The sequence below is a fragment of the Sciurus vulgaris genome (assembly GCF_902686455.1).
Source record: "Sciurus vulgaris genome assembly, chromosome: 14".
Lineage (NCBI taxonomy): Eukaryota > Metazoa > Chordata > Mammalia > Rodentia > Sciuridae > Sciurus > Sciurus vulgaris.
Window position 1 is genome coordinate 16297063 of NC_136475.1, and position 18112 is coordinate 16315174.

The following is an 18112-nucleotide window of genomic DNA, read 5'->3' on the forward strand; positions in this document are numbered from 1 at the left end:
GGGAGAGAAACAGGGAGAAATGAGGAGGTCAGGGGTGGGGGGTTACCTCCCACGGGGAGATAAAGCTTTGTTCTCCAGGGTTCCCAGGCTAAAGAGAAGGTACGGCATGAATGGAAGCACATTAGCCCCACATTTTCCAATCTCTAGAATTGCAATACGGGTTTGCCCAACATTTCAATTTGACCACACCACCCTGGTAGTGAAATTCAGTCGACATCTATTTGAATGTTGATCAGCTGATTGCTTGGCTGTAGTAAATAGGTTTTCATTTTCTAGACACTTAAAAAGTTTGGGTATGAATCTACATTGTGTACAACCATAGAAACGAAATTATGTACCCCATTTGTGTACAATGAATCAAAATGCAGTCTATAAAAAAATTAAAAGCTAAATAAAAATAATGATAGAAAAATTTTTGTGATTTTTTTTTCACATAAATGTTGAACAAATAAAACTGTGATTTGTTTCTCAACTGTGAATGGAATTTATTTCAGGAACTTCTGATATTTCCAGCACTTACAGTTTAAATTTTCAATGTGAAAAGACAGGAAAGAGCATATGCCCTTCAGACACTGACTTCCCGGTGGGGCTCAGCCCACCATGACCACGGTGACCCTACACACACACCTCCCACCCCATCCAGGTGCCCTCAAAGACTGGGTGTCCGAAATCCCAACCCCAGCCTCTCGGCAGCGGGTGTAGATGGCGCACAGGAAAGAAGAGATGCAGGGTAAAACGGAAAGTTAGTGTCAGCAGGTCTCTGCCAGGTATGTGTTCTCCAGGCTCATTTGGGGCCTGACTTCAGGATCTATGTATTTCTCCCTTTCTGAAGTGATGGGTGACGGGGTTTGCTCAGAAACTCATGAGAGAACGGGAAAATGTCACCTGTGGTTCAAATCACCTGCCACACCCTGTGAATTGCATTGCTCTTGTGTTATCCACTCAACGGTGGCGAGACCAGGGCATCAAGGGTGAGCAGCAGCCTAAGAGCTCAGATAAAAGGTGAGTTTAGATAACAAAACCGAGACTCTGAAGTCCTTCCCAAGTGGGGAATGTCTCCCTTGGATCACATGGGACACCAGGTTTAGTCGTATTAAGGCAGTGGTGGCACCTCTGGAGGCTCCCTGCATATGGGAAAGGGTAGCCATGTGTGCACCAGAGTTCCCAGCTCTCGGGGGCCCCAAAATAGTTCCACTGGAGCCGTGAGGCCTCTAGCAGTTCAAATCCAACACTCCGCAGCTCTTGGAGCCAAAGGCGTCCCCAGTAGCTCGGTTTACCCTTTGTAGGTTTGTCATCTGTAGAATAGCTCCTGTTCTAAGAGGGAAACGAGAGAGGAATTTTCCACTTTCTTCATTTTCCAAACACACCCTGGATCAATCAACCAAACAAGAATGTGTTGAAAGAAAGTTTATAGAAGGAGGCAGGACCGAGCTGAGGAAAGGTCAACTCTGACCTAACAGGAAGCTGTCTGAGTCACTGCAGGGTCCCCACAGGGATAGGAGGCACACCAGATAGGTCCAACAGTCTGTTAAGCACTTTCACTTGCACATCTTCATCTCAGTTCAGCTTCTGAGGAAAGACCATATCTGCCAGACCCTTCGTGGAATGTCACTGGGTCTCTCTCAGGCCTCACAGGCAGAAGCACAGTGGTTAAGGGGAAAGGCCAAACCAAAATGGGTTTCTCTGTCCACTCAGTTGTTATAGGGAATCTAGGGGCTCAGCACCTGCAGTGCACCTTCTCTCTCACCTGATCACCTTTGGGAGCCCCATGCTCAGGTCAGCTCCTGCCACTCAGGTCGTCCCAGTAGAGCCTGGGTTCACCTCTAAGGATGAGGGTAAGATCCTATAGACCTGCATCTCTGCCCCAGGCCCAGCTTGCGAAACAGGAGAAAATTAACAGTGGTCTTCAGTTTTCAGATAATCTGTGTTTTTATCCACTCATGGCTGACTACCTAACCCTTCCTTCCTGTGCAAATTTCAACATGAGACCATCAACTGGCTAATGGCTATCTTGAGCCATGACCTGCCAACCTCCATTTCAGTAATAAAGCCAGGCTCATTCAATTATTCTTCTTCTGGCCGTATTGGATCCCTTCCTACAGTGTTAAAAATTCATGGGAATTTTAAAAATACAAGAGCCACAATTGGTGATGATGAAATGGGAAACGGCATGGGAACTATTGAGGATTCAAAATGGCGGATTCCTGGTAAGAAGTTTGCACTTCTCGATCTTTAGCAGCTTGATTACATGTTCAGTTGAGACAAAAGGTTAAAGAACACCTACAAAATAGTGGAAAGTCACATTTTTAGGAAATACCTTATGGATAAAATTGAGTGAGTTCAGTGGTTGAGTGGGAGGAATTCCAGCACCCTTTCCCCCAAATCTCCTTTGAGATTTAGCCAATTCTTTAATTTGACTAATTAACCTCTGCCTCTTACGTAGAAGGTTATAAAGATTCCCATCCAACCCCCTTCACCACCGGGGATTTTTCTTTCTCTCTCAAAGATCTTACTGTACTCTTTTTTGTGATGATATGAGATGGTATTTAACGGAAGTACTTTACCATTTCTCTTCAGTATATCCAAATTGCTTATCACGTAGGGGACATTATTCAGTAAAATAAAGATTATTTGAACACAGACACTGTGATATAACAACAGATCTGCTGAGATGGCTACTCACTGGTGGGTAGCATATATAGCACAGATACATGGCACAAAGGGATGGTTCACATTCTGGGTGGGGTAGTGCAAGCTTTCATTATACTACTCAGAATGACATACAGAAATTATTTCTGGAATTTTTCCATTTGATATTTTCAGACTGCAGTTGATCATGAGTAACTGAAACAAAGGAAAGTAAAATTGCCAATAAGAGAGGATTACTATGTAAATGCTACCCCAAGCTCTTCTCAACTACCAGCACCCCAAACAAATACTGCCTCTGAACCACTGTTACAGAAATTCTGGAGTGAAGCAGGGTCATCAGGGAACATTGGCAACTTCCACTAAACTTGTGCTGGGATAAAATGATGGTAAAAAGTGAACATCTCCAGAACCTTAACACTTGCACAGTTTGTTTGGAATCATGGCTGCTGAAGGTACAAAGGACAATTGGTCATGGTCTGAGTAGGTGGGACTGGCTTAAGGGTAAGGTAGGGGTTATCCTGTACTCTCTACCCCAGCCTAGTCCTTGGGAGGCCCAAGCTAGGGTTGGACACTGTCAATAGCGGGTGCCTAATGAAGGTTCTTCCTCCAAATGCTCCTTGCCTGGGATATTACCTGGCAGAGTGTTCACCACTGAAAATTAGCCCTGCCTCTCAAGACTGGCCTGCAAAACTCCTTAAGTCCATCCAATTAAGACCAAGTAGTAAGGACAATAATCAGAGGTTTCATCAGGAAAGGAGTCTTGGGAATATCTGGGTTGGTTGGGAAAGGCGGGGGTCCTTAAGCAGAGCCCTCACAATACAATGCAGTCATAAGTCCCATGGATTCAGGTACGGAGCACCCTGTCTTCAGAGGCTTTTTCTGTGTGACTCGAGTACTAGATTAGGATTTCCCCACACCATAAGCTGCCTACTGCAAAACATTCAATGTCTTTTGATGCTTTTCTCCCTGCAATGAAGGCTTTTCTCTAAATATCATGGGCAGAGTTCTTTCAAGTGTGTCCAAGCTGCATACAAATAACAACTATTTATAATGCCCATATTGAACTTTAAATGTCATCTTACTTGACTCAGGCCACCACAAAAATGAAGGAACTCAGAGGTTGGTCAGTTTCTCCAGAGCTGCACAGGTATTACATGGAGGCAGTGAGTTCCAAATTTAAGTCCTTTTTCCTCTTAAAATCACCAGGCGCACAAGTCCCCAGATTCCTAGGAGGGAGTGGGATCCCAGGCTAAAGATGAACTTTGGTTAACTCCAATGCATCCTGCTAGGGGTGGGTCTAGATAAATCTGTTGCAGAAATCAGAAGAGATGAGCAATTGAGATATGGCCTCCTTCATCAACATCATTCATCTTAAAATCCCCAGCAGTTCAGAATACATATAAAGCACATTCTGGAGATTCTCAGCCTTAAATGAGAAATTTCATATGCACTTATATGCTACTAGTTTATTCGCTACTGGGCAAAAACAGAACAAAACAAAAATTTGTAATTCCCAACACAGTCTGGAGTAAACCAAGGGAAATCACTCAGAAGACTTAATCATGTGTCTGCAAGTTAGTTTTCGGATTCTTACAATATTATCCATGTAGTTCCAACCTTGGGCTTAAGAAGTGTTATTCCTTTGCTGTGGGAAAAGAACGACTTAGAAGACTGAGACACCTGTCCCTCTCCATCACAGATTACTAGTGGCCTCCAGTGAGTCACTTCACTTCCTAAGTGCCTCAGTTTGCCCTATAGTGATCTTGTTCCCATCACAGCCCACATAGAAATGAAGAAGGCACACTGGCTGACCAGGTGAGGTCTGAGACTCCAGACACACCGGGAAGAAACACAGTAGCCCCCTTACCTCTGGTCTCACCCTCCGGGGTTCCAGCTACTCCTGGTCAACCCAATCTTTGTGTCATCTCACATCAGCCCAGAAAGCAGAGTGTGCACAGTACAGTGAGGTGTTTTAAGGGAGAGAGACCACATTCACTGAATGTTCATTGCAGTATATTGCTACACCTGTTCCACTGTATTAGTAGCTATTGTTCGTCTCTTACTATGTCTAATTTACACATTAAGCTTGAGATTATGTATTATAGGAAAAAACAAGTTGCTTACAGGGTTCAGTACCATCTGGAGCTTCAGGCATGCACTGGCTCTCACACTATATCCCCTGCTGATGAGAAGATGTGGCTGCTCAGAAGAACTCTAAGTCATGTGTGGTTCTGGGTTGATCAGGTACCACTGAAATTATCAGGCTGAGTTTCTTTTCAATTTATATTTAGGAAGACTCCAAATGACTGATTTACCCAAGTTGCTAATCTCTAAATAAGGTCCTCAAAAATTCTGAGATTAGTGGCTGGGGTTGTGGCTCAGTGGTAGAGCACTTAAGTGCCTAGCATATGTGAAGCACTGGGTTCAGTTCTCAGCACCACATATAAAAAAATAAAATAAAGGTCCTTTGATGACCAAAAAAAAAATTACAAAAAAAAAATTCTGAGCTCAGCCGGACACGGTGGCACACACTTGTAATCCCAGTGGCTTAGGAGGCTGAGGCAGGAAGATCTTGAGTTCAAAGCCACCCTTAGCAAAAACGAGGCACTAAGCAACTCAGTGGGACTCTGTCTCTAAATAAAATACAAAATTGGGTTGGGGATATTGCTTAGTGGTTAAGTGTCCCTAAGTTCAAACCCCACTACCAAAAAAAGAAAAAAAGAAAAAAGAAAGAGATCTGAGATCAGGTCTTATAAATATAGAAACAAAAACAAAACAAAAGGCTAGCACAGGCATCTTAAACCCACACCCTAGTCTATGGACTCACTAGAAGTTTCCACTGAAGAGCCTGAAAACCTGTCAGCCAATCTTCCAAAAATGTAGCCAAGATTGTATGTTTTGTAGAGAGATATCCATGGCCTTTATCAAATTATCAAAGGGTCACTGCCCTGGGGTTACCCTTACCTAGTTTTAAAATATTATCTATATTTTTACAAATCCCAGAGCACAGCAATTATCTGGCAATAAGAGTATCCACCTGGAGATCCTCTGCCCAGCATTTAAACACGGGAGATACAGTCTCTTTGAGAAAGAGAGTTCTCACATAGGACACAGAATATATTGTAATAAAAGTAATACTAAAGTATGCTAATGTAATCCTTTAATATTATTACATTAATAATACATCTTGAACACTTTTAAATAAAAAGAAACTTCAAACACATATTGGAGAGAAAGAAGTTTTTTGACCTAAAAGTAAAATTCTGGAACTGAATTTACCAAGAGGACTGGTCTCCCATAAATCAGAGATTTTTCTGAAAATGCTTTATCTTCCAATGAGTTGGAATTCTTTCCTACAGTCAGCCTAGACTGACATCTGTGAATGCCATTGTGATAAATAAGTAGTCACTGGAGAATTCATTTCCTAGAATTCCCAGGCATGCCGGGAGCCCCTTAGAGAAGACACGCCCCCAATTCGTCTCCCACTTCCTGACAGGGACGTCGCATCTGCTCCTCTTCCTCTTTTGGAGGAAATGACTGGGAAGGAAAGAGGAGTTCCAAATAAGAACGAGGGAATTCCCCAAATTCTCTCCAAAGCATGAGCTGGTGACCACTCCCCCACTGGGAGTCCAGATTTTTCTGCTCCCTGAGATGGTGCCCCCTGCTCCAAGCTGGCTGCCTGGGGTGACCAGGTTCCAACCCAAGTCCTGTAACAGGAGCTGCCCTCAGCCAGCCTGTGGTCCCCAGCTTCTCCAGCATTGCAGGACAGACCCATGGAGGGTGAGGGGATGGAAGGGGGAACAGGTGCACCTGAGTAGCTTATTGTACTTCAAATCCTCCATGAGAAATCACCACGTCAAAGAGAAATGGAGAAAGAAATGGCAAACATCTGATTAGAAGTTCCCTTGATGAGCTTCTCGCTTTTGAGGGCTGTACAGAAATCGAGGATATGCTCTCCTCTTGCTCTCCCCTTTAAGCAGAAAACATGTTAAAAGGAAGAAAGAAGACAGGGAGTTGCTGTGTAAGACCAGGATGAACCCCAGGGCACTCTGCTCTGCCAAATTCACCAGTCACACCAAGACAAATGTGCCCGACTCCACTTCCGTGAGGTCAGATTCACAGACAAGAAGTAGAACTGCGGTGGCCAGGGTCCGGGGTAGGACGGGGAGGGGTCCTTATTTATTGGGTACTCCATTTCAGTCTGGGAAGATGGAAAGGCTCTGGAGGTGGCTGGTGGTGACAGCTGCATAACCAGTGTGAATGTGCTTGGTGCCACTGAAATGTCCTCTTAACATACGACTTTTTCCTTCTTTCTTTCTTTTTCTTTTTATTTTTTTTGTGGTGCTGGGGATTGAACTGAGGGCCTTGTGCATGCAAGGCAAGCACTCTACCAACTGAGCTATATCCCCAGCCCCGTCCACTTAAAACATGACTAGAATGGTAAATTTTTAGGTTCCTCTATTTTGCTATAATTAACTTTTTAAGAAGCAGGTGTTAAATAACAATATTGAGTAAGGGCTTAATACTAAGTCACCTTAAAACGTGAATTAAAAAAATGGAGTGGGCTCCGTAGGGCCTGAGTCCACCAGTTACTCCAGGGGCACAGGCCAGCGGGACCCTCCTCCCTCTTGGCCATCCCATCCTCCCTCCACGTGGGACCACGGTTCTCCCAGCTCACTTCCCACTCCACTGTGGCCAGGCCTGTCCTACTGTCCCTGGACTGACTCGCTTCCAGCCCCAACTGGCTCCTCCTTAACACGGGCCACTGTTTAAGTCTCAGGGTGATCAAACGTAGTTGAGAGAGCTCAACTGTAGTTAATTTCCTCAAGTGAGGGTTTTGGAAAGTAGTAAAGAGGCCTGACAGCTAATATTTAGTATTAAAAACCCTTGGTGAATTGTTAAATTATAAATTAACTTGTGATCAAAGCATGCTCACTAATGGAAAACACATGCTGCTTTCCTTAGACCAGAATTACTCCACCTCCTTGTGTCCAAGGAAGAAAAGTAAAAAAAATCCTTCTCTTCAGGCGTGATGATGCACACCTGTAATCCCAGCAACTCAGGAGGGTGAGACAGAAGGATCACAAGTTCAAGGCCAGCCTCAGCAACTTAGCGAGGCCCTGAGCAACTTAAGGAGAACCTGTTTCAAAATAAAAAGGGCTGGGGATGTGACTCAGTGGTTAAGCACCCCTAGGTTCAATCCCTGTTTTCTGGGTTTTTTTGTTTGTTTGTTTTGTTTTGTTTTGTTTTGTTTTGTTTTTAATTCTTACTTTTGGTTTGGCAGGTAAAGTCTTTCACAGCTCAGGGTGCCTTGGTGGGTGACCACAGGATACTCACAGTGGCAACCCAGTGGACTCCCACTGTTCTAGGTGACCGGGAAGTGGCTTCCAGGGACACCATGCCACAACTGTGGCTACAGCAGTGTGCCTGCCCTGGAGGAGACAGGCAGCGGGGTTCCGACTAGGCAAGGAGCAGAGTCCCCCAGACACTGGACAGGTAGAGACAATGTGTGGTTCTGGCCAGCCCTCCTCAAGTCACTGACGGCCCTCCTGCCATCCCCAGGCCACCAGGCTCCAACCTTAGGCCTCACGGGCAAGCTTTCCGACTGTGCAGCCACCTCTGCAGCCCTCTACGCTCACTCCCAAGGGGCCGCAATGCCACATCCGCCCCTGCTGGGCGCGAGCTCTCCGGTCTCTAGGAGCCATTAAGGTAACAGGCCTTCTGGAGACGTGCTGTCTTTCCCTAAAGAATCAGCTCTGAATCAAACAAACCAACGAAGCGGTACAGAAGAGCAAGCTTCGGGGCGGACAGCCCGAAGGAAATGCATCCTTGTCCAGCGCGAGCCACCACGAGGGCGCGCGCGCTCCTTCAGTGAGTGATGAGCCCCACGCGGGTCTCCGTCTGCGGGCGGGGAAGCCGCAGGGTGCGAGCTTCAGCCGCTGGACTGCAGGCCGGCGGGAACCTTCTGGGTGGCATGTGGTATCTCACTCTTTTCCAGAACTTGGTCTTGGCACTCTGAGACTGCTCCGAGAGGTCCCCCGTCCACCGGATGGCCCCGTGCTTCTGTCTCATGTACTGAACTGACTCTGGCATGGTGCTGTAGTCCTCGATTCTCTCCAGTTCAATCAGAATGACCTTCATCCCAACCTGGATGAGGGCATTGTAGACGGCGATTTGTTCTGCTGACATGTTGGTCAACAAGCCAACGCTCGGTGATTCGGGAACTAGGATGAGGATCAGCCTCCTGCACAACTTGATGTTTTCATCAATGACATTGGCCACGGCTGGAATAAAGAATGAAGACTCAGAAGAGCTCAAGATCAGCACAGCCTGGGTGGTGATGCTACAGGGAATATTAGAAATGGTCACTGAGGAGAGGAAAGGGACTTTAAGATCAACACCCGATCTAAGCAGGAATGGACGAACCAAACTTTAACATTTATCACCTCCTCATTAAAGCCTTCCTGGCTTTCTCTGAAGAACTGGTCTTCCCTGGTCGCAAATCCTTTGCGTTTTGTTTTGTTGTGTTTTTGGAAGTCTGCTGTTATGTCTCTTTTCCCAACCAACAAGTATTTCATCATTCCTAACTTTGTATCCCCCAAATAGCTGAAGGTCCGTTATATATTAGAGGATAAACACATTTTTTTAAAATAAATTTTAAAAAAAGGACAGGAAAAATGTAGTAAAAGTGTGGTGTTAATCTAACATTTATATCTTTCTTTTGTTCTTTACAGCTATTTAAATAACCAGAATTTATGTGAATAATTTAGAAACCAAGTAACACTCCCTCAAATGCCCAGCTCTGCAGATATTTGGTGTGCCCTTGCCTCCAAGGGGTGTAAGAATACTGTCACCTCCTCAAAGACATGGTCTTTCTCCTTTTGGCTTCCTTTTGGGTTTCTAGTGTCTGGACAAGTGCACAGCGTGTGGAAGGACTCAGTGATTCGCTGCTCTGTGAGTGTTCTTAATGAGCAAAAAAGGAAAGCCAGGCATGGTGGCACATGCCTGTAATCCCAGCAGGAGGATGGCAAGTTCAAAGCCAGCCTCGGCTAAAGCAAGGTGCTAAGCAACTCTGCAAGACCCTGTCTCTAAATAAAATACAAAACAGGGCTGGGGATGTGACTCAGTGTCTGAGTGCCCCTGAGTTCAATCCCTGGTACTCCCCACACAAAAAGGATTTTAGAGTACAGACATATTGCCACACAGCCTTCAAAGAAAGAACAAAGGAGATGAGAAGGAATTGTCATGCCAAATGTCAACTCTGTCCTAAACTCCATACCGAACCCCACTCAGGTTAGTTCTCTAAGTGGTGTTAAGGAAGCACCTGTATCCCCATTTTACAGATGAGACAAGTGAGGTTCAAATATTGAATGAGTTGGCCCAAACCTCATGCCAATTAAATGGAGGAAGTAAATTAAAAACTTCCTCTCCATTTGGGTAGAGGAGGAGCCTGTGGAGTTGAGTTTTATAAATCAGCTTTCACATTACCTGACTTGTGTATTTAGACCAATGGGAAACCTCAGTGGATAGTCTCAATAACAGGAAGGCAAATGACCATGTTTTCCTTTCAATGTTTTAACCAAGATGACATTACTGGCCACCTGTTCACGTGAACAGGTTGGCTACATCCTCGCTCCAAAGAGAGACACGCATTCCTGGAACCAGGATCCCAGACACGGTGGTGATGAGCCTGATGAGTGGAGACAGCTTGTTCTACCTGTCTGAGCTCGGGGGTCAGTGGGACCGGCAGCTCTGGCCATGGCCTTCCCAGGGCAAGGTGAGCAGAGTGTCCCCTTTGTCTGCAACACGAAGGCAGAGAGGTGGCCCCTTCCCTTTTCCCATTCGCCGTTCATTTCCGCACTTAAAACGCACCTTGTCCTGGGAATTCATCTCTGCCAAATATGAATAGCTTGTATCTGCACTGCCCCTCCAGCACCGCGGGCAGGAGCTTCAACACCAGAGTGTCCACGTCACGCCTCTGGCTTTCTCTCCGAGGCTTGGGGTATAAGACGTAGGCATCATACAGCTTCCCATCTGAAAAGGAAATGGGAGAATTCACCTTTTAAAAACTTTTAAAAACTAAATATATAAAAATGTTCAACTATTTTGTTCATTTTTTTTTTCTAAGCTTTTTCTTCTTTTTGCAGTGCTGGGGCGAGAACCCAGAGTTTCTCACATGCTAAGCACATGCTCAACCACAGAGCTACATCCCTAGTTCTCTGACTAATGCTTTTGAATAAAGATACTACTTGCTGGCTTGTTTTAAAAGTGCAGTGGGTTTTCATCATTTTCAAAGGACTGATCCATAATTCACTGACCGGTATAGTGAAAGATCATGCAGGGAACTGCATAAAGCTTATTCCCAATCAGTCTTGTGCAACCGGGACCGACTGTATTCTCCAAATACAGCCCAGTCACACTTCTGGTCCCACATGTTCTGTCAGATGTTGCCACACCCCTATAAAGAGTTGAAACTGTTTCCACTTCTTCCATATTGGGGAGGCCTCTATGGCTGCCTCAATAAGTAAGATGTGGTAGAATTAACAGTGGAAATTCAGGGGCCTAGAAGATACAAGAAAATACAACTTCCACCTGGTTCTCTTACTCTTGAAATACTCACCCTGATTAAACAGCTGTCATTCCTTGAGGAAGCTCAAATGGGACACCAGAGAGAAGGCTTAAAGAGGCTCTTGGTGAGAGAGGCTGAAGCCACCAGCCAATGGCCAGGGTCAACTGTCGGTGGTTCAACTGAGGCCCCAGATAACCTGGAGCTGAGATGGGCTGTCCCCACTGTGCCTGTCCACGTTCCTGGTCCACAGAACCCATAAGCAGACTGAATCACTGTTTGACACCATTAAGTCTGGAGGTCATTTGTTTCCCAGTCATAGTTACTGGGACAGTGTTGCCGCCCGCAGCAACAATCCCGCGGAAAGGAATCGGAGGCGGACTGGGAATGAACTACTTCAATTATCTTTTTCTGGGCTGCTTTCTTGCTTGCTTGTTTCATAGTTTCTAGAGGAAGAGAGGCTTGCTTGCTTGCTTTTAGAGGTCCTACGCTTTCAGAGAGGCTACGCTTATCAGAGAGGCTACGTTTTCAGAGGAGCTATTTCTTAGAGGTCTGCTTCTTCTTCTTAGAGGTGCGTCCTGCATTCTGTGTGCTAAAGGTGCATGCTAGAGGTGCATGCTAGAGGCGTGTCCTAGAGGTGCGTGCTATCAGAGGTGCTTTTTAGGGGTGCATCCTGCGTCCTGTGTCCTTCATTCTGCGATCTAGAGGTGTGTTCTTAGTCCTGCGTTCTGCGATATCTTTCCAGGCAAAGAGAATGTCTTATATACCCTAAAGCAGCCAATCAGCTTAGGATTAAGTAGCACAATTGGAGCATGCGCCACGGTACCAATCAAGAAAGAATGAGGAACACGTGTGGACCACTAGCGCAGAAGAGACATTAACCAATCAGGCAAAAAGTCATGAGAGATCGAGCTGTGTTAACACTAATTATGCGCCACCTCTTGGCCCAACACCAGCCACCATCTTAGAGCTGCTTAAACATGTCTCTGCAGGACAGCAAATGACGGTGGGTTGATCATGTCCTATTTCATCAAGATCATTTCAGAAACTTAGATCTATTGGACAGCATTCTGAGGACAACAGGCCCTGTGGACACTCACATAGCCCACCTCTTGATACCTGGGAGGTGACGGTATAACCACATCCTGGTCAAGCACCTTAGTTTTTCTGAGGAGATTCAACCTCTTCTTCAATATTAAAGCATCTGCATACACCCTTATTATTTACAACGCCCCCAAAATCATTTGTATAAGTTAATATTTATGAAAAATTGCCTAAAAACTATTCAACTCTTGACTTTCTCTCAATATGATACTGCTAAATTTTAGACCTGATAAACCCAGCGCAGGAAAACAAAAAACTAGACAAGTTCAATGTACCTTCATCTAAATGCCTTTAGTAAATTGCATGAGGTTTGGTGTATTCACCTCCAACATGCATAGAAGTCACTAGAAGGGAAGATACCTAAAACATGCTAGTACGTTTACCACAGGAATGTTGCAGACAGTGTTCTTTGTATCACACCCTTTAAACAGAGGACATTCCACACACACACACACACACACACACAAAAAAAAAAAAAAACCTCCCTTGGGAACAAGTCCCAGAAAACACATGTTCTCTCATAAGCAATTGAAAGGTTTTTTGTGAACTGCATATAATAAATCTTGTAATTGCCTTTGCTTTAGCTTTGAAAGCAAGTTCATCCTTTAAAAACCAATGCTTGCCATTAAGTCTACCTTTCTATTAATTTAGCCTTTCTATTCTTTGTTTACTGTACCTGTTTTGGGTTGTTTCCAGTTCCTCTGTTCTCCATGCACATTCTCCACAAACCTATCTGGAGTGTGAGGAGGCGTGTGCAAATCCCTCCAGGAGCTTAGTAAACTAATGCTCCCATTCTTGTGCACATACACCCCCTGACAGAGAGGCTTGACACAGGATATACAGAATTCTCTGACCTCAGTCAGGCCTGAGAGTGACTCATACTAAAACCAGGAGTTATACCTACCTATCTAGTCACCAAGTCACAAAGTTTGATGAACCTAGTTAGGGTAAATGACTTACCCATAAAAGGGCAACATTTCTCTCTCCCTCCCTTGTCTCTGCCATCCATTACTCTGTATGTTCCCAGATCACTCAGAAAATATCCTCAAGGGAAACGAAGCTGTAAACAAGATCTGGGGTTAATGCCAGAGCCTAGCACCAGCTCATTGCGGAGGCCAACACTCGAAGGGCTATTACATGGTCATTCTTGTAGACTGAGTTGTAGACAATTTAATTACAAAGCCCACACATTCTTTCAGGAATTAAAAAATAAAAATGAAAGGGACCAGTGACTGCCTGTCAACTCCGGGCTCCAAATCCTCAGCCCACTCACTCACGAGTTGTGGAGATGCTGGGTGTCAGCCAGGTTCGGCCGCGGGTGGGGTTCCCTGAGTCTCTTCTGCTCAGCTCCCCTGCTTGGCATGAGTCACTATTCCTTTTTTCTCTTCCTATTAACCTCAACCTCACCGACAGTCAGCTTCACCAAGCACTCTGCTCAATACCCATAATTCACAGCTGCAATCAGGCTCCTGAGAGTTCCAGTGAGTCAGAGAGGGACAAATGTCAAGGAGCCAGAAGAGCTAGAACTTCCAGAAAGACCATGTAAGCGAGGCAATCCTCTGTTAGTCAAAACAGAAAGCAGCTGTACCACTCATTATCCGTGCCAGAAGAAATAAAAGTGGTGGACTCCATCCTCTTCTCAAGACGACAGTCATGAGGCCTTAGAGCCAACTCTGCACTAACTGTAGCCAAAATCAGATCATCAATCTGCAGCCCTAGGAGCCCTGTGTGCTGTGCTGGACACGCAAGGCTGGAGCTCAGCCTTGCACTTGGTCACCCACCAGGCGTCCGCTGCTCTCCGCCTTGCTCAGGGTCTACCAATGCTTGCTGTTTGCTTTTATTTTCTCTTCTGGTACTGGGGACTGTATCCAGGGTCTTGCCTGTAATAAGCAAGTGCTCTACCACTGAGCTGCACCCCCAGGCCCTGTGGTGCCCATTTTTAATCCTGACTTTTAACTCGGAAGGTAGCCCAAGTCAGGACCTCTGTATTTTATCGAGTATGTGGACAGTCACTAGTGTCATGATTTTTATATGTAAAGTGGGCACCTAGAGTAAACAGTGCTCGTCTATATATTAGCTACCTACAAAACATGACCAGACCCTGGCCACTGCCTGTCTCTTGCCCTGACCAGCTACACGAGTATCTGGACTGGAAAGGTTTAAATTTGCACATCTCCCCACATGTCAGCTAGGAGGACATCTCGTGGCTTTGTACCAATTTTTCCAAGCAATTAAGGGACAGTAGAGATGTATTACTTTTTCCAAGGACTTCATAGATCACATCCATTCTGAGACCAGAGAGGGAGAGGGTCAGAGACACAGAGAAAGAAACAGTGCAAAAATCACTGCTCCTCAGAGGTTCAGGATCACACTAAGGAATTTGCTTGTCAAACCACAGGGGCAGGAAATGAGCACCACGGACTAGGACCCCAGAGCAGAGCAGGAACGGGCAGTTTGTTTTGACCCCAGAACTGGCAGTGCAGCCCGTGTCCCACGCCCCGATGCACATGGTCCTGAGTCTCAAATCAGTGATGCAGCACCGTATGAGGCCGCATGTGATCTCTCTCCTCCCGACCCCTCCCCTCCCTCCTGCCTTCTGTTCCCCCTTGTTTCCTTTCTCTTTCCCTCTTTCCTTCCTTCTTTCCCTCCTCTTCTCTTGTTTCTTCTCCCTTTCTTCCCTCCCCACCTCCTCCCTCTTTCCCTTCCCTTTCTTCCTCCCTTTTTTTCCTTCTTCCTTCTTTCTCTCCTTCCTTCCACCTTTTTCTTCCTTCCTTCCTCCCTTTATTCCTAGTACTGAAAACCAGAAGAAAATTAAATATCATTCTACTTCCACCCAGGAATTAAATGGAGAACTCATATTCAAACTCAGGTCCCTCTCTCTGCGACATTGAGAGTTGGAGACCGAAACCCCTCAGGTAACAAGTCCTGAACCTAGAGAGCCGATGGCTCCTACTCCCCATGACATAAACAGAGCTGGAGCTGCCACTGTGCTGAGGACACGTCACAGCACTTGGCTCCTGGAGACACTTTTGCTCTTTTGCCAAACCCAGTGGATGTCAGAATGTTGGTCACGTGATTGCAGCTGGACCCAGAAGGTGACCAGTGCCTGCGAGCAAATATTTCCTCAGGCACCGTTAACCTGCACGCCTACCTTATTTGACAAACAATGCTGGTAATCATGAGCAAATCTCTCTGAAGCACCGGAAGTTCTAGCGAGTTCTAAATTTGCCGCTATCGTGAAAGTCAAGTTTGTGAAATACGACACAGTACCTTTGAAACGGTCATGCAGATGAGCAGATACCAGTGTTAAGGCATTTCTCAGAGAGTACACACACTTACCTTCTATGGTCTTAGTAGAACAGAAGGCACTTCGATACCAAAGTACAATGTCGATCTTAAAATAATTGTAGATGCACAGAACAGATGTGACCAAAATTGCCAAAGCAATCAGCCCTCCTATCAAGTAAGCGCGGAAATCCGGAGCTACAAATGACAGTGAAAGAACAAAATCATAATAGAGAATTGATTAAACCCGTTATTCAGAGAGAGATTACATTACAAATGGAAGTGTACAAATGGAGATTCCAAATAGAAGTGTACTCGATATCAATGAGGACACAACTTAAATATTCCTTTAAAGTTAAATAACAGGAATAGGAGTAGAATAATCTGATCTGGACTCTGACTTTTAGGAAGCAAATGGGCTCTTGGGAACTAGGAAGAGGACAACTCTGTGGAAGTTTGCCTTCTCGTGGTTCCCACTGCACGACAACTGCATGGGAAGCATGCGCATCCTGGTTCTATGTGGGCAACACGAGACCTGCCAGTGGTTTATTTGAACTGCTGCCCAGTGTTGACTGCACAGTTCTGATTACAATCCTACTACAGTGCTCCAGCGTCTCTTCACACTGAGTCCCCCGGGAAGCCATCTCACATGGCTGCCTCAGAACCACACCCTCTTCCAGTCCTCCAGGTGCCGTGATCCAGGCTGGGGGCCCATGTGAGACACAGTTTCAGAGAAGCCGTTCGCGTTCAGCTCTGCTTCCTGTGTGAGGATGGGGACAAGAGTGGGCAGAGCTGACCAAGGAGCCCACACCCAGGGAGCAAGCCCTCGCCACACACAAAGAGGAACAGCTGCGTCCCACCTCACCACAGCCAAACCCGTGCCCCCAAAGAAGGAGTCTCTAGGAAAGAGGGAATTCAGAAAGAGGAAGTGGAAGAGGGGAAGAGAAATCCTCCCGTTCCTAGAACCCACCTCACAAACCACTTCCTTATCAGCCCCTTCCTGATCCTCCTGAAGATAAAGGGAGTCTTTTTCTTTTTTTAACCCCCAGAGGGATTTCATTCTTTAAAATAATCATTAAAGAGCTTTTCACAATCTTCCCTCGGCCACACCATGTTGTACACAACGTGAGGCCCAAGATTTCCTATTTACTACCACAGGTCTTTAGATCTATGGCACCATAAAGCACAATAACAAAAAGCACATTTGGTGCCCCCCCCCCAAAAAAAAAAATGATTTATTGATTAACTCCCAGAGCAGCCAGGTGGAAATGCTCCATGCACTGGTGGAAATGCTAGATCCAGTCCTGACCCCTGGTTATAACCTCGACTCCTAAGCATGACATGGGTCCTCCTGTTCCCCAAATCCTTCTCTTTGTCAGCTCTCTCCTCTCCTTCCTGAATCAACACCACCACCTCTTCCTTTGGGAGAACTCGTGCCTGGGGCGAGCTGAGGTGCAACTCCGGAGGTCTTGGTGGGATCAACAGCCGTGACAGGTTGACGGCGCCCACAATATTTATCAGGTTCCAAGAGCCCCTGGCAGGTAGACAGGAGCGATGCTCCGAAGTTCTTCAGGTCATCATTCATTGCATTTAGGAGTGTTGATACCTGTGCTCTGTAAATGTGCTGAAAGATGACGACTCTGGAATCAGGACATCCACAAGTAAGTTCAAAGGGAGTACGGAGCTGGAAGTAGGAGTCAGTGGAAGACGCACTGCTGGTATACCAGATGCCACATTAAAAATGGTATTTGTCACTTGAGTCCATGTGGCTACTATCAGCCTTCAACTGAAAAGGTTGGTGAGGACAAGTGATCAAAAAATTTTATGGAAGAGACAGATAATTTAAACAACTTTTAGTGACTGTTTCAGACAAACAGTAGATTCAAACTGGAGGTGTCCTCGGCAAAAAGAAGGAAGTCCAATGGAGAAGTTACAACCTTGACTTTGCCCCCAGGAAAACCACCAAGAAGACTGAATTTAAGAGGGTGAGGTTCCTAAGAACTCAGAGCAAACAAAACTATATGCACATGAGCAAAAATACATTGCACGTGAGCTGTAGAATGAGTGTCGGTAGGAACGAAGATGAATTCAGGAAACAACAGCTTCTTAACCTGCCTAAAAGGAAGGGACAAAGGATCCCACCCTACTGCCCCATGATTGACAGGTGTTAACTGGGGATAGCATTAGTTCCTCTGAGTCTGGATTTGGCCTCAGTATCCTTCTGAGTAGTGCTTCTGGGTAGTCCCTAATGACAAGTTAGTATTGTCACAGAAATCTATATTGGCCAGATTCGGGCAAGGTTACTAAATAAGGAAGTCAAACTTCTAGGTTGAAGCAGATTTAAGTGATAACTTCAGGTCTTATGCCATCTCCAAGGCTTCTTACTGTCTTCTTCCCCTCTTTTCTCTGGGGCTGACCATGAGTTCCTCTCTGGCCTAAGCCAGGCTATATTCAGCTACTAAGAAACCAGAGTGGGTGAGATGCCTGCAGGTTCTGCTATGCTCCCTG

The 18112-nt window shown here is 45.6% G+C and overlaps 1 protein-coding gene across 2 annotated transcripts in view; it reads right to left on the reverse strand.

Annotated features, from left to right (window-relative positions):
* Positions 1-7876: 7876 nt before the first annotated feature.
* The window catches only part of IL1RL2 (interleukin 1 receptor like 2), a 40443-nt gene continuing 30207 nt past the window's right edge, over positions 7877-18112 (reverse strand). For both annotated transcript variants that reach the window (XM_079110772.1, XM_079110771.1), the window contains 3 exons: positions 15659-15802; positions 10522-10683; positions 7877-8933 (listed from right to left, as the gene is read on the reverse strand). In XM_079110772.1, coding sequence (XP_078966898.1) covers positions 8518-8933; positions 10522-10683; positions 15659-15802 — 722 coding nt within the window. In that variant the 3' untranslated portion in view covers positions 7877-8517. The remainder of the gene's footprint in view (positions 8934-10521; positions 10684-15658; positions 15803-18112) is intronic.